A 15,706-nucleotide genomic window follows, 5' to 3' on the forward strand; every position below is an offset into this window, starting at 1 on the left:
CTCTTAAGTTTTGATTTTGCTGAGCTGCTGATAGCCTTTGAGTGAGCCTTTTTTTTTACTTCTTTTTTTGTTAATCCTTTCTGTTATCTTTTCTCAGTTAAATTCTACTGTGTAGGGTTTTTTTTTCTTGGAAAGAAAAACATATCAAATATGTTGCTGTTGCTCATGTATGATACAGTAATATAGTAAACAAAAATAATTTAAAACAAGGACAATAAACTGGAAGAATAGGGATAGAATCACGATAGAAAAGAGAAGTAACATTCTGATGTTCTGATGTGTAAGTTGACACATGCAGTGTGTGCCATCTGCTTCTGTCAGTATGAATGAAAATAATGATGTTAATTGTAAATGTAGCTTGAAATCATGGGCAGGCTCTCACCATGTATTGTTAAAGTCTTTATTAGGCTTTGGGGGCAGGGAGAGACTATAGTCCTAAGCTTGATAATCTTAATTCCTTTGGTTTCCACTTATGATACTAGTTAATACTATTAATAAGTGTAAAATCTGTATTTCACTAGCAACCTTGAGAATTTAATTCTCTGTTTGGAAGCTTGAATTATGGTCATAATGATTAAGTGTTAAAAAAAAAAAAAAAAGCAAAACACACCTTTAATTTAAATAGATACAAACATTGGGGGCTCTTTTTTCCAGGGAAAATATGCTGCTGGCAGGGGCTCAAAGTCAGCAGTGGCAAACCTTCAAATACAGCACAACCAGCTGGTCAAAAGGAGTGATCATCTCACTCTATTTAGAACTGCTGCAACTTCATTTGAGTACTTTGTGCACTTCAGGGCCCCAAAATTTAAAATAGATGTGAAGAACCTTAAATGAATGTGAGCAAGAGGAGGGCACTGAAGCTGGTTGAAGAGCTAGAAGTAGCAATGCCCTGTGAGAAGCAACTGAAGACACAGGGTTCATCTGGTTTGGAGAGAAGGAGGCTGAGAGGTGACCACACTGTTCTTTGCAGCTTCCTGAGGTAGTGAAGTGGAGAGGGAAGTTGCTGATCTCTTCTCAGCAGTACCCAGTACCAGGGCAGGTTCAGACTTGACATGAGGAGACATTTCTTTACCAAGAGTGTTGTCAAACCATGGAAGAGTTTTCTTTGAAAAGGGATTGATGCCCCAAGCCTGTCAGTGTTTAAGAGGCATTTGGGCATTGCCCCTAATACCAAACTTAAACTTTTGGTCAGCCCTGAAGTGGTCAGGCAGTTGGATAAGGTGACTGTTTTCTGTCCCTTTCAACTGAATATTCTATTCTGCACTTGTTTTGAGTCAAATAACAATAAGGCTGTTATTTGCCTGAAATGCTGGGGATTTTTTTAGCTTTGAAAACACTTTCAAAAACACGTAACACAAGAGATATGTTTGAAACAGGATTTTATTTTTCTGACTCTTTCAGAACAGATGTTCACAGCATTATCACAATGTGCAAGTGTAGCCAGGAGCAGGTTAATGCAGTCCTCAGTTTAGCTTGAAAAACCATCACTTGAAGTATGGCAAAGGAAAGTCAGAGAGCTACAGAACTTTGCAAATCCTCTACATCTTGTGGAGAGCCGTTTGCTGGCGGGACTGCATGGGGAGAACAGATTTCTGTCTTACTCATGTGTCTCTTGGGGCAAGGAGTTAATGGCACAGTTTGTATCCAACACAGTTGCTATGAAATCCACCTCTACAGGCAAGTTTGCCCATAGAGTTTCTTGGAATATTCTGAATTATGGGCTTTCTGTCGTTCTGATGAGAGTCCTGCACCCAGGCTCTGCAGAAAATCAACATGCTGGTCTGTAAACATCACTTCTTCATAGGATGTGTTTGTTTTGAGCACACATCCTTCCTGAACCCTGCTGTATAGAATAGCCCAAACAATGGGACTGCCTGGAGCCAAAAAAAGTGATGCCAGGTGAACACAGTCTCCTTCGAATCAGAGGCAGTCTGACTGTGGGTCAACCCAGAGATGATACAGCAGTCTTGAAAATATGTTACTGATATTGTAAAAACACCCTGAAAATTATCTAAAAAGTATTAACCTTTACCAGAAAGAGGAAAGTTGATAACTGGCTGATGCACAAGAAGGCTCTTTCTTGGAAAAAAGCCTCAAAATTGTAAGAATGTGACTTTCTCTCTATTTGATAATGAATTTTTTTTCTGGCTGAATTTACATTTTGACTTTCAAAAACTCAGATGCCAAACATTCTCATACCTAGTCCATAATGAATTTTTTTCTCTGATTCTAAATTATTTTGGTTTTTAGAAAGAACAATAACCATGTCACGAACAATAACAATGTCATGTATCACTTGGGATGCAAATACATGAGTAATGTGGCAGCATGAATTCAGGCCAAGCAGTCCCTGCTTCCTGAATAGCAAGAATAAGGATCACTAACAGTCACATGTGAAAAGAATTGTGTGGTATTGTCAAAAGTGTGACACATCTCAATGACAAACACAACTTTTTTGCCTTCCAAAATTTGTTCTACCACTGAGTTTCTTGCCCAGGAATACAAGGAAAAGCCCTCCTGTGTCTGCCTGGTGCTTGTATTGCCCACATGGAGTGCTGGAAAGTGGCAGCTCCTCATGGGGCCCTTCCAAGCACAGGCTGTTTTGCACAAGCAAGAGCCCCTGGAGAAATGGAGCCAAGGGGAGAGCAGAGCTCATTCCCATTGCAAACTTGTAATGAGCAAGACAGCCAGGGCATGATCAGGCTTTGGAAGTGCAAAGAAGGAGAAATGTTATTGCTGGTAATGCTGAGATGGGTATGAAAATGTCTGGCCAAGTTGCCATCCAACACTAAAAGGGAAGTGCTGCTTTTTAATAGTCCCCACGTGCCTGTAAGATAGCTGCCAAAAAGGATTTAAGATTTTTTTGCCCACCCACTTGAAACCATCTGAGAATGTTGGTGTGATGAAATGACTGATTATGTCATTCAGGTACAAAGGAACTTTTTATTTTAATTAATGAAAGAAACTTTGGGAAACAATACTCTAGCACACACTTGGTGATTAATTCAGTTTGCAGAGCTGTTGCAATGAGTGCAGAAAGCTGCTAAGCTATGTCTGTTCAGTTAGAGTGACAACATTTTGATGCTAGCTTAGTGTGACAAGAGAGACCCTGCCATGTGTCCAAACATGGATCTGATGGTTAGCAGGCAGAGCCAGACTAGGGACAAATTCTCTTTCTGTGAGTATCCTCTGTCTAGGGGACTTTGAGGCAAGAAACAGTCTGTCAGTAGCAAGGATTTCAGAGTACATGGAATTTATAAGCTTAATCTGACATTTTGAGTCATGCTTGAGAACAAACTGGCAGCCAGTGCATTTTAATACCGTGATTTTCTCTTTGCAGAGGGCTCCATAAGGCAAATAGGTGCTGAACTAGCACATTCTGAAATGATTCACTCTGGCTGTAGTAATTGCCTTCCCATACTGTGCTGTATCTAGCAACAATCCAGACTGGAAGTAGCAACTTCCTATATAATTGGCACTGAGGCCACATCAAAATAAAAAAAAATATTTTAGCCAATGTAGATGAAAGTTTCTTTGGAGGTTCAGGTGTTACTTGTCTTTTTATTTTGCTTTTATTTTTAACTATGGCCATTGATGTCCTGATCTGAGGTTTATGTCTCATCCCAAACATACTCCTATGGGCTGCTGTTACTCAGCAGGGCACTTCAGTGTGAGGGTTTTCAGTACAAAGCAGTGCTGTTTACAGCACTGGAGTGCAGCAATTCTGCTCACGCCCTCGGGTTCAGGTGGCCCAAAGTTCACTGCAGTGCTCAAGACACCTGACCAAACATACACCACCCATGTCTGCCTTTCTACAGCCCTTTGCCAGCTGTGTTTCAGGCAGCAGCTGCTGTGGAAACAAAGAAGGAAGATTTAAGGATGAATTATGCTTGTCCACCCTTGCCTGGTGCTTTGAATTTCTTAAAGGCTGTTCCGTGTGACTTGACGTAGACATTGATCGTGCCTGGCTGGCCTGTGTTTTCCTCAGCTGTGATGTGTGTGCTTTGGCAGCTCCCCACACCATCTTTACTTTTCCCCTATGTCCTTGTATCCTCCCTTGTGTTTGCTTAGTGGTGTGTTACAGATCCCCTGTTGGGTTTAGACTGACTCTGTTCTTGCAGCCTTGGAGTTGAAACACTGTTGAAAGGCAGGAGAGGGAAGAATTTGTCTATCTCTTGCCATTTATTGAAAGACAATCCACCCAGGAGGAGGCGAAGTTTTATTCTTGAATTTCAAAAAGCTGTTCCCTCAGCATTACAAAAACTTGTCTGATGTGGTTTGTACTGCAGGATGTATAGCTTAATCATATGGGTATTTTGCACAAAATTAAATTTTCTGTGTGTTTCCATTAAACTTTCATGACCTTTTGAGCCCACCCTTTCTAGAACCTTTAATTGGACAAATGTTCTCATAGAGGATTTGAGTGAATCATGCATCAAACTGCTCAAGTTTTATAGGAAATTCAGCCTGAAAATTCTTTTAAAAGCCTTGTAGTCAGAAGAGACTTGGGATAATTGCATTACCTTTAACCAATAGTTACACACACTTTTTTTAATGGAAAAACTGCCTGGCAATGTAAGTTGCTATAGCAGATGAATTCACAGAGCAAATAGCAGTGTATATGCTTTATAGAAGGATTACTACTCTCCCCAGGGATTTTAATGGACTTTTAATCTTTTGTTTGTGTCAGCTCTGGATGTGGTATTATCTAACACTGCTATTTTTCAGGAATTTTATGTGGAACTTCCTTTGTCTTCCTATTTATTGAGAGCATTTAAATCAGTATTGAAAACCTGAAAGGAGCATCATGCTTTTTATTCATTCTATTCTATGCTCTCACTCTAACAGCATGGAGAAATCACCCTTCTAAATCTAGACAGTGCTCCATTATTTCAAATGGCCTAATTGAACATTTTAATTCTCTTGCTTCACAAATCCTCTGAGAGATGAAGAAGAACTCTATACTGTCTTAGAAACAATTTCTAGGGCCTACTTGCCTAATTCTCTTAATTGTCAGTTTAGCAAAAAGAGGACTGAAATTGTAAGATGAAAATACCTCTTGGAATTATGGGGGTTTGGTGACTAATGTGGTTTGGTTTTGTTTGTTTGTTCAGAAATTCTTCCTGTATGGATCAGCCTTCCAGTGATGGTGAGACGGGAAGAAGACCACTCTAAGCAAACACAGGATGAATCGTGTCCCAGCTGATGCAGAAAATGCTCACAGTAGCAGTGTGGAATCTTGTCCTTCCTTGCGGGATGTCCACTCCATCAACCCCACGCAGCTGATGGCAAGGATTGAGTCATATGAAGGCAGGGAGAAGAAAGGCATATCAGATGTCAGAAGGACTTTCTGTTTGTTTGTTACATTTGATCTCTTATTCATAACCTTACTGTGGATAATAGAATTAAATGTGAGTTGTCTTTTCAATACCTACCCTTAGATGTTAATATTAAGTATTTATTCACTTCAGAGATGGTTAATAAGTTGCCCCTTTTTATTCAAAATTATGGTTTTGTATCTATTTAAGAAATTTATTACTTTAATCTTCCATGAACTCAATGGCATCTACTTTTACTCATTAGGATATGTGTTTATCTTCTTATTATGAAACCTTTAGATGTTCCTGTCGTCTGTGAACCATGCTGAAAAAAACATTGGAAATCCAGTGTAGTCTTCAGGCATCAAATAAACAAAAATGTTACTGTGCATCTTTGAATTTAGCAAGAAGTGTGAGTTTTAACAGAATTCAAAACTTTGTCTTCTGAGTAACTTTAAGTCAGTGATATTTCACTGAGGTGTTAGTCCCTGAAAAGACTTCTAATGGCCAAAACTTTTCCTTTGCTGTGATATATTTTCTTTGATTTAAACTTGGTGTGTTATACATAATGAATGGCAGAGTGCATTTAAACAACATAAATTCCCACAGTTGCCACCTTTTAACTCTGGCATTTGTAATCTGGAAAATGAGGCTGTTCTAAAATTTCTGGAAAGCAACAGGATAGTTCATTTGTTTCATTAGTTCATTTGTTTCATGAGTAGCATCCTAGTTCTTGAGCTGGGTTTTAAACTATAATCTAGTTTTCATTTAAGAAAGGACACACTGGGGAGGAATCCCTTTTCTGGAAAGAAATATCTTGAGTAAATACTTTTATCAGCATTTCTTTTTTAGATAAATAACCTTTGTTACTAATTTACATTATGAAGCTTCAGGAGCTGACTGTTCAATAGCTCCATGATAGAATGAAAAATACTCATTCTGATTTAGTTTGAGAAAGTAGATTTTGCTTGCCTGAATGATGGAATTTTAGGACTAGACTTTCTGTTTTCTCTCTAGGTGGAAAAATGTTTGTAGCATGGTGTTCTTATGCAGTTCTTTTTTTAGGCCAGTGTCTCAACAGCTTGTACAGCTAAGAGGAACAGGGTGGGTTTATATCTCTTGTTGAGGTTTCAGAGTACAGATTTTCACATGAGTGCTCTCAGAATACTGAAGACTCTGAGTAGAAAATGCTACCAGCTCATGTTATCATGGTGTTTCATTTTGAATGCTACAGGATCAAGGGACCTCAAGATCACAGCAGTTTTCTTTGTAAAAAAAGCTCTATTTTCAGGACAACATATTACGAACTGGTGTCCTATACTGCCATGTCAGCAAAACTGACAACCAGGTTTTTGTCATTAGATATTAGAAGCTAAAATTTGGTATCTGGGGTCTGACATGTGCTTATGTTTTTTGTTCTGTTTTTCTTTGGATTGCTTTGTTTGCTGGGAAGTCAAACAGGATTGTCTTAGGACTGTATATTATTGGTGCATAAGTAATGGGTCAGAATTGCTATGAGAGTTCCTGTAAACATTGTTTTCACTTTGTTGCCATTATCCAGTTTCCTTAGGTGTAGTGTAGTTTATTAAATGCTTCAGGGAGTTGCTCCATGGCATTTTGAGCAAAAATCAAGGCTTCCATATGGTTCCCTGTTTATCCTTATGTTAACATGGTGCTCACACAGCCCCACAGTGAGGAACAGCTTGGAGTGGGGGAAGTTGATCTTCCTTATTTATGCTGGAAACAGATAATCACACTTGATGCAGTAGAGCAACCAAAGGAAAACGGTATTTAGAAAGTGGTTTAGGTAGCCACAGAGGGGAGGGAGAGGAGAAGAAATAGAAGAAATTCAGAGTTGGAGTGACTAGTCTCAGGAAAACACTGTCCAGCAGTATAGTTGGAAAAGTGTAGATGTGTGTGGACTGCATTGCTTTGAAATAGTGAGCATATGTTGTTGGTGTGCTTTGGTAGCTCCTTTCCTTAAAAAGATGACAGTAGTCAAATTCAATATTAAAACCTTCTGTTGGTGTTGTTTTACATAACTATTTTATGCAGTACCTAATTATGGAATTTCATATGAAAAATAATAGGAGATGGACACTGAGGTTTTTCATTTTCAACAAAGATACTCCTCTCATTCTCTGAGCCAATACATCCTAAATTATTTTCTTACAAGGCCAGTTTGAACAGTAGAAACCTTCCACTGGAAAGAAACGTGGTGGCTAAGGAAGATGTAATTTTGAATCTCATCAGCAAATGGAAGAATTAAACTTGAATGTTAGTTATTTGTGTGAGATTAGTCTAATAGTTGCAGCTTCTGCTTTTTTTACTGTGGATCTTTTGGCTCAGCTTTTGAAACAAATCGAATGAAGGCTGATAGGGAAGAGATCTGAAGTATGAATTCAGTTTCTGTTCTGTTTCCTATTTGCTAACATGTGACCAACTAGAACTGGGTTATGGTTGACTTTTTGATCAGCTGTTTTGATCCTCCTTATAAAAAGTAAAATGCTTTGTGAGTTCATGTAACAGACCTTAACATTTAATCATTTATTCCTTCCTCAATAACTTATTTGTTTTTATTTTGGGAAAGCCTAAAATGTAGCTTGCCTAGCCTAGATGATAATCCTAAATGTTTTCACTTTGGAAAGTTGACATTATCATTCTTGGCAAACAGCTCTTCTCTATTTAGTTTAATGATCTATTTGTATATCAGCAGGGAATTACTAGTTTTACTCTTCACATTTGTGTGTGCATTTTGTTTTCTGAAGCTATGTGTGTTGTTCCTTTGTAGGTAAAAGGAGGCATTGAGACTACCTTAGAGAAAGAAGTCCTACATTATGACTACTCTTCTTCATATTTTGATATATTTGTAAGTGTTCTTAAAAAAAGAAAAAGGAGCAGCAAAAGTATAGTTTTACCATTCCTCCTTCCACAGATGTTTCCTATTTGAGTCTTGTGAAAGGGTTGATCTTTTCTTGCTAATTTAAACCGGAAGGGCCAAGTTTCACCCGTCCAGGTGTTGCCCAGTCCTGCTCTGGCAGGCAGGCTCATGCAGCCTGTGGATAGAAATGCTTAGGGCCAGTTGATTTGCATCTTTAGCTTTGAGGTGCGTGGAAGAGCATCTGGAAAACCCAGTCAAGAATGTGACTTTGATGTGACACAAGGTAATTCATTAACAGGCCAAGACCCATAGCCCTGCAGCTCTAAAGTAATTTTGCTTAAACTGACATTTTTGTTCTTCCTTGGGCATAAGGTGGCTGCAATAAGGAGAGACTTGTTCCCAGGGTGGCCTGCACAGGGCAGGTTTTTCAGAGTTCTGTGTTTTAACTCAAACAGTAAAAAGAGCTGAGGTGAAGTATGATTCTCTTTTACTATGTATAAGTACCTTAGGCATATAAGAGAAACTCTATTGCATTAGGAAATTTCTTTAAGCAAAGCTGTGGCTCTGTAGTTGCAATGCACTTTGCACTGCATGGTCCAAGTAAAAGCTGTTTCTTCACAGATCTTCTAAAGGGCAAGATTGTTAATTCTACCAGATCTTGTTTGCTTTGCAGAGATTACTTGGTTTGGTATCAGTTATTTTATACTGATGACCATATCCAGAATCTTTCTTTGAAACTGGTGTAAAAACCCATCCTTACTTCTGCATTGGACATTTGCTGTGTCAAATGAACTTACGTACTAGATTCAAAAATTTTATAAGCTAGCAAACTATGCTCCTTCTCCCTTTCTCATTGTTTTGCTGGCAGGTTCTCCATGATATACCATAATGCAGAAGGCAAAAATGTTATCTGTAAATGCTGATGCTCTGGAAATTACTTTATCCTGTAGGTGAACCAAGGATTAAGGGCAAAATAATAGACTTTTATTCCCTGGGAAGGGACTAGAACTTTAAATTTTGCAAAATTATTTGTGGGTTTTTACAGGATTTCCTCTGTTTCTACAACACATTTGTGTAAGATTAAATGGGTTTATCATACCTCCAGCCATGGTTTTGATTTCTTTCCATTTTTAAGCATTTGTTTCACACTTTTTCGATTCTAAACAATTTTTAAAACAAGTTGGAGACAATCTACTGTCAAAAAATAAAAAGGGAAATTGAAGCTCAGGGTACCTGATTCAGAGATCTTGTCTGTCTACTAGTGATTTAATTTTCTGGCCTACAAATACCGTAACTTACCTTTCTCTACTGCCAAGTAGAATGACTTGCTATGGTAGGCAGCTACGTAAAGAATAATTGATTGTTGCAATGTCAATATTTCACAAAGTACTAGAAGTGTAGTAGCGCACTGCTAAGATCGGTGAGATGCGCAGTGATGTGCACAGTATTTGCTGGATTAACTGCATTCAGATTTAACTGTTTAGATTCCAGTCAGGTGAAATGATCATGAACACACTTTGTATAGCTTTCTTATGTTTCTAACTTATTTGTGGAATGGCACATGCTTGCATATTTGAGCCTGTGTAGGCGTGTGGATTTTGCTATTTGCTTTACAAATGGGAAATTACCTTCTATTTCTGTTTTACAAGGACACATTCAAATTTGTTTCAAGGTAACAGAACTTACACTGTCATGTTTTAAGTTTCTTTGTAAGTAGTATTTTCAGTGAGCTGAGACTATTGTGGTTCTTCTGTGTTCTGAATTAACCAACCAATATTTTTTCCTCTCTCTATAGCTACTGGCAGTCTTTCGGTTTAAGGTGTTAATACTTGCATATGCAATGTGCAGACTGCGCCATTGGTGGGCAATAGCTGTGAGTAGTAGCCAAGCATAATGGAGTTTTTCTTAGAATGGATCAAGCAGACAAAATTTTAGATGCCTTTTTTGTCAAGAATCGTCTTGATGGTGTATATATAAAAATTTGTTGTACAGTAACAAATTAAAAACTTGTTTTCTGGAAGATTTTCAGCCTAAAGGCAAGAATTTAATAGCACAGTGGGTGTGGTTCTTATTAAGTATCATGTTAATACAAATTGAAGATTTATTTTTCCAGTATGGATGGCTAGTCATAACTGCTTGTTACCTCTGAGATTTGTTAATTAATGTTGGAAATACATTGGCATTTATAATAGTGAACCTTCTTCAAAAACAAGAATTGGCATTATCATGCCAGAGATCCAGGTATCCATGAAGTCCCACATTCTTACTTTAAAAAGTTTTAGGTGCCACCAATTGAACGCTAGTACCTGTATTTGCTTCATGCTCCAATCCAAAAGGTTGAATATGCATCCCTTCTTTAAAAGGAAGTTCTCAAGAACTGTAGGCAACCACAGTGGGTTGGAGCCAACATCTTTAATGCAGCTGTATGGTGTGGATGACAAAGAATGCAAAATTTGGTGAAAAATTCATGCTTCCACCTCCATGCTTTCAATACTATAGGTTATAATACAAGCTGTATTGCTGGCTTAGTGCTTTGTAAATCAGACTTTTCCTTTTTTTCCTTACACTGTGGTAGGTGCATGTAGAACATGTTCATGTGTAACTTTCTTCAAGTGAGTAGCATGCAGAGAGACTACATGCCATGATTTTATAGATTGTGTTACTAGCATGGCACAAGCACATACATAATGGTAGCCACTGCTCTGAGTGTGCTTATATTTAAATGCATGCTTCTTAAAAGCCCTTGCTCTTAATTGTGTAGCTTTAGAGTATTTCTTAATCCTCCAACTTGATGCCTTTGTTTATGAGGTGGCAAGAGTGAACTCATTATGGTAGCAAGTAATTAGATACATAAAGCTTCACTGAAGGTTTTGCCAAAGGCTTGAATCTTAACATCCTACCTGTGATAGACAGAAGTTGGTTCTGCTGTTATTTAAAGAATTGCTGAACCCAAATGAACTAGGAGATACAGAGGCCTTGCTTATGTGAGCAGTACTTGTTCACTGCTTTTTCAGATTTTTGGGGTTTTTAGATATTTTATCCAGCATGCTGATTCATTAAAATACATCAGGGAGTATCAAGTCTTCAAAAAATCAAATTTTCAAAATACCACTTCATGAATTAAAATATTTATTGCAATTTACTCTCACAAAGACATTCTGTTGTTTGAAATGGATATTTTGATTTGGATGGTAGTGAAAAGCATTTGGAACAATTGCTGTTTGCTTTTCTCCCAAATACATAAACAGTTGGGGGATTTTTAAGGGGCTTGATGAATAAAGTACAATAAAGTATCTTCATTGTACAGTAAGATCAGAATTTACATAACTTGGGGAGTTTAGATTCTACACAAATGCTATCTGCTATGTGGAAATCAATGTTTGGAGGTGTTTGTATTAAAAATTATCTTTTCTAAGGTTAGTTTAATAACACTTTAATTTTATCATGCATGTTACATTTTATTAATCTATGTGATCTTGCTGTTGTCAGTAAATATTTAAAGTTGCAACTAATAGATAATGGCAGAAATAAAAAAAACTAAATCCATTTATTAGTTTATCTGTTCTGTCTCTTTCAGTTTACAACAGCAGTGACCAGTGCCTTTTTATTAGCAAAAGTAATTATTTCACAGGTATATATTCTAATCAAATGTTTGTTTTACTTTGTTTTCTTAAAAGCAAGATTCTTCAGAGTAATTTTTGTAATGTTTTCTTTCTTTCTAGCTGTTCTCACAGGGTGCTTTTGGCTACGTGCTGCCCATCATATCCTTCATACTTGCCTGGATTGAAACTTGGTTCCTAGACTTCAAAGTCTTACCACAAGAAGCTGAAGAAGAAAATAGTAAGCTTGTGATATTTGCCATCCATCACTGCAGTTGGTACAATTGATCCCATTTTAACTGGCAGAAGAATGCTTCTTTCAGCTTCTCAAAATTTGTAGAGCTGTGGAAAAAATTAAAGGGCATTTTTTTTCCTCTTTGGGAAGGGAACATATGTCTTCAAAGAAATGAGATTTTAATTAATTTAGGGAGCCAAAGTTAAAAGTTGGAAGGGCCAGATCAGCAATTTGTCAAGTGCTTGGGAATGTGTTTAATTTTGTATGCATGAAATATGAAAATTTAACTGACTTGGGCTTGTAAAACTTTATTTTGTGAATAATGCATAAAGTGTCTGGCTTCTCTTTTACAAAAAAGTAGACACAATAACGAATTCAATGTCACTAACTCTTCTTTTGAGGTGGAAAGGGGAAAGCAAAAGAGGTGTTGTGAAGAGTCTTATTTCATGCACAGGGAGAATGAGAGCAGAACAATATGAATTTCAACCTTTGAGATGAGGCATCAGGTCATCTGACACTCAATATATTCAACTAAATGGAGGAAATCCACTGTTTCAGTTGAAAGAGAATACTACTTGAGTGGTGAGGGAAAGAAAACTTACAGATGCTTGTGAGTTTCAACAGCAGGAGAGTAATTATACAGCCAGCCTGTTATTTATGCATCATTACCTGAAGTACAGTCTGAAACTCTGTTGGAAGGGCATGTTTATCTGTTAGGTAAATCAAAAACTTTACATGGGCATGGATGCCTCCATTTTTATGTGCTCTGAATGTGGTCTTTCTACTTTGATCCCTTCCCTCTTCTTTTTCACTGGTCTGAGAAAGAAGTTGGTTAAATGAGAACAGTGGGATTTGCCTGGAGAAAAGGGAACTTTGAGTAACTTTTTTATGTTATGAGGGGATGAGGAAATACAGCTGCATCACAGTGTTACCTAAGTAGGTGAGAAATCTAACCAGTTCAGAGACCTTTGCATTTTTACATATTGAATATTCATAGACAAAATATTCCATATATACATATGCAAATAGTTCATGAAGGTTGCAGAAACTGCGTATGTTGAGACAGATAGATGAAAGCAAGCCCTTAGTGAAGGGTCTTAGTGGCAAAGAGAGAAAATAATTTATTTGACTATGCATGGCACCTCACTGATCATTAAAAATACATTTCATAAGTTTTAGTTAGCCAGTGAATATTGATGAATTTATATATGGCAACCTAATCATGTGATCACACATAGTAGAAGGAAAGATTGCTTAATTCATCTGTGCAATATCTCTGTTTTGCTAGTGTGTGTCACCTTAGCTGCCAGCATTTAAATAGAAGACATAAATGTTACATTGATTGTTGATGCTTTTTAAAAAGATATTTATTTAAAGAAGTAACTGGTTAGGAATGCTAATAAAATAAATAAATCAGTCTTCAAGATCTTTAAGATTTTATGTGTTAGCATTGAGGAATTTTTTTCTGTTTTTTTTTCTTTTCTTTTAGGATTTTTGATAGCACAGGATGCTTCAGAACGAGCAGCTCTTCTTCACCCAGGAGTCCTCTCTGATGGACAGTTCTATTCTCCTCCTGAGTCTGTAGCAGGTAGTTACTTTTGCTTAGTGAAAGATTTTTCATATTCACTTTACAGTCCTGCATATTTTGCACCCTTCAAGAGGGGAAAGGGAAAAAAATATATTTTTGGTTTTTAAATGAAAACTGTATTTATCATCCTAAAATGTAAGATTCTTTTTTGTTCAGTAATTCAGTTTAGTTACTACCTACCAGATGAGTTACAATACACGTGATTTGTGTATTTTAAGTCATGTTCTGACTAAAAGCAAGGTAGGTCTGGAACAAAATGGCACCACAACTGGAAGGAGGCAGTTATGGTTTGCCTCTGCCATCAGTGATCCTTACAGATCCCTTCAGGTTGAGATGTTCTGTGACTCTGTGATCTCTTATCTCCCAGCAGTAGCATTTATGCAGCAATGCACTGTTTAATCCAGCCTAAACTTGGAGCTTTTTATTGTCTTAGGATACACAATGAACCTAAAACTGCTACAATGCAAACTGAAATTTCAATCAGAGCTTCTTCTCTTTTCTCATAACAAAAAGAAAAAGCCTTCTCTCTATAAAGAGGCTCTCACCAGTCTGGGTAGATAAATCAGTGGGTATTGTTAAGCACATCTTAACTCTGCGTATCATGTGCTTTGTTCTCGTTGAGATATGAGTTGATTAAATCAAAAATAAATGTAAATTCTGTAAGATTCAAGAATGTGTCTCAAGCATTTCAAGGAAATAAGTCATTTCTTAATGGATTGAATCAATCTGAGTTACCTGAGAAGGCAATGGGAATCCCCAAATCTGTAATCAGTCTTTTTCCCCTGGTATGTAAACCTCCTCTGCAAAGCTGTGCTGTACACTAAAATATAATGAAAATAATATCTACTAATTGCTACAGGTAAGTTTGCCTATCTTGCATTATAGAGTTATACACGTTGGTGATATTTTTCATTTTAATGTCTCTGGTTTCTCTATGCTGAGCATTTTGGCTTAGTGAATGACTTCGAGCTCCATCTAGGGGTCACAGAGCATTAGTGTCGAGTATAACCAATGATTCAAAGTGAAAATGGATTTTAGCTAAAACTATGGGTCTGCTTTGAGGAATAATGGAAGTATTGTACTGGACTCAGCTGTTCAGCCTGGGTTTTGTGGGGGGTTTTTTTAGCAACAGAGTACAGAGTGTGAAAGGAAATGTAAGTGGAGCTAACATGTTTTTGTAGACATCGTGGCTGGGTCAGTGTTGCTTGTGCAGTGAGGTGTTGTGTCTCAGCATGCATGTGTTGACTGTAGGTGTGCCATTACTTTCAGGTGGTCCAGTGGGATTCAGTAGCAGATCAAGTGCTTTCTCCAGGTCTGCCCTGACTGCCAAGCACCCTTTATGGATATGAGATGCAAAAGAACAGTCAGATTAATATATTTGAACCCACACACACTGGTAGTCAGTCACAAAGTGAAACTGCTGGATAATGTAGAGTAAAAATAGCTCATAAGTAAAATTTTTCTTCAAAAATCTACATTTTTTTCTGAGAAGACAAACTATGGATTGTTCTAAGCAATTTTTGGTCCCTTTACTGTACATACTGATTTGACAAGTATTTAGAGATTAACTATCCCCTGTGATCATGCAGCAGGGAATAAACCTCCCTGCTGATATAGCAATATTTCTTTAAACAAATCTTTGCTTTTAGAAAGGGGTGTTTAAAATTAGCTCTGTTGGAATTTTCTGCATATTTGTCTTTTTGTCTTCCCTGAATCTACAGGTGTCCAGGGACATACCCTGGAGCCACCTCTTTATATGGGGTGACCCTTCATCTTCAACATTGGTTACTTGGTAACCAAGTCTCTTCTGGAGGTAGCCAGTGGAAAATCAGCCTGGAAGGAGTAGATTTATTCAGTTTCTGTACAACCTGAGCTTCCAAATGCAGCAGATATGCTATTCCAAGAAATGAGAGACATTCAGCCTAATTTGTCCAAAAAAAAAAAAAAAAGCTCAACACTTTTGTGTCTTTTAACTTTTCTCAACTGATCTACACCATTCTTGTCTTCCTTTTCAGGTTCTGATGAAGACTCTGAAGAAAAACAAGACAGTGAAAAACCAATTGTATAGCAAATAAGAAAAAGCAG

At 37.4% G+C, this 15,706-nt stretch overlaps 1 protein-coding gene across 3 annotated transcripts in view; it reads left to right on the top strand.

The window, feature by feature from the left end:
* Window positions 1-15,706, top strand: part of STARD3NL (STARD3 N-terminal like) — a 21,831-nt gene extending 6,125 nt beyond the window's left edge. Inside the window, exons 2-8 of one of the 3 annotated variants that reach the window (XM_083869748.1) lie at window positions 5,115-5,411; window positions 8,110-8,187; window positions 9,995-10,072; window positions 11,777-11,830; window positions 11,922-12,039; window positions 13,523-13,621; window positions 15,637-15,706. In XM_083869748.1, the coding sequence (XP_083725874.1) occupies window positions 5,187-5,411; window positions 8,110-8,187; window positions 9,995-10,072; window positions 11,777-11,830; window positions 11,922-12,039; window positions 13,523-13,621; window positions 15,637-15,689 (705 nt within the window). In that variant the 5' untranslated portion in view covers window positions 5,115-5,186 and the 3' untranslated portion in view covers window positions 15,690-15,706. The remainder of the gene's footprint in view (window positions 1-5,114; window positions 5,412-8,109; window positions 8,188-9,994; window positions 10,073-11,776; window positions 11,831-11,921; window positions 12,040-13,522; window positions 13,622-15,636) is intronic. The other 2 variants (XM_083869749.1, XM_083869750.1) reach the window with 2 other exon arrangements.

This window comes from Zosterops lateralis (assembly GCF_965231275.1).
Source record: "Zosterops lateralis genome assembly, chromosome: 1".
In the NCBI taxonomy this organism is placed as follows: Eukaryota; Metazoa; Chordata; class Aves; order Passeriformes; family Zosteropidae; genus Zosterops; species Zosterops lateralis.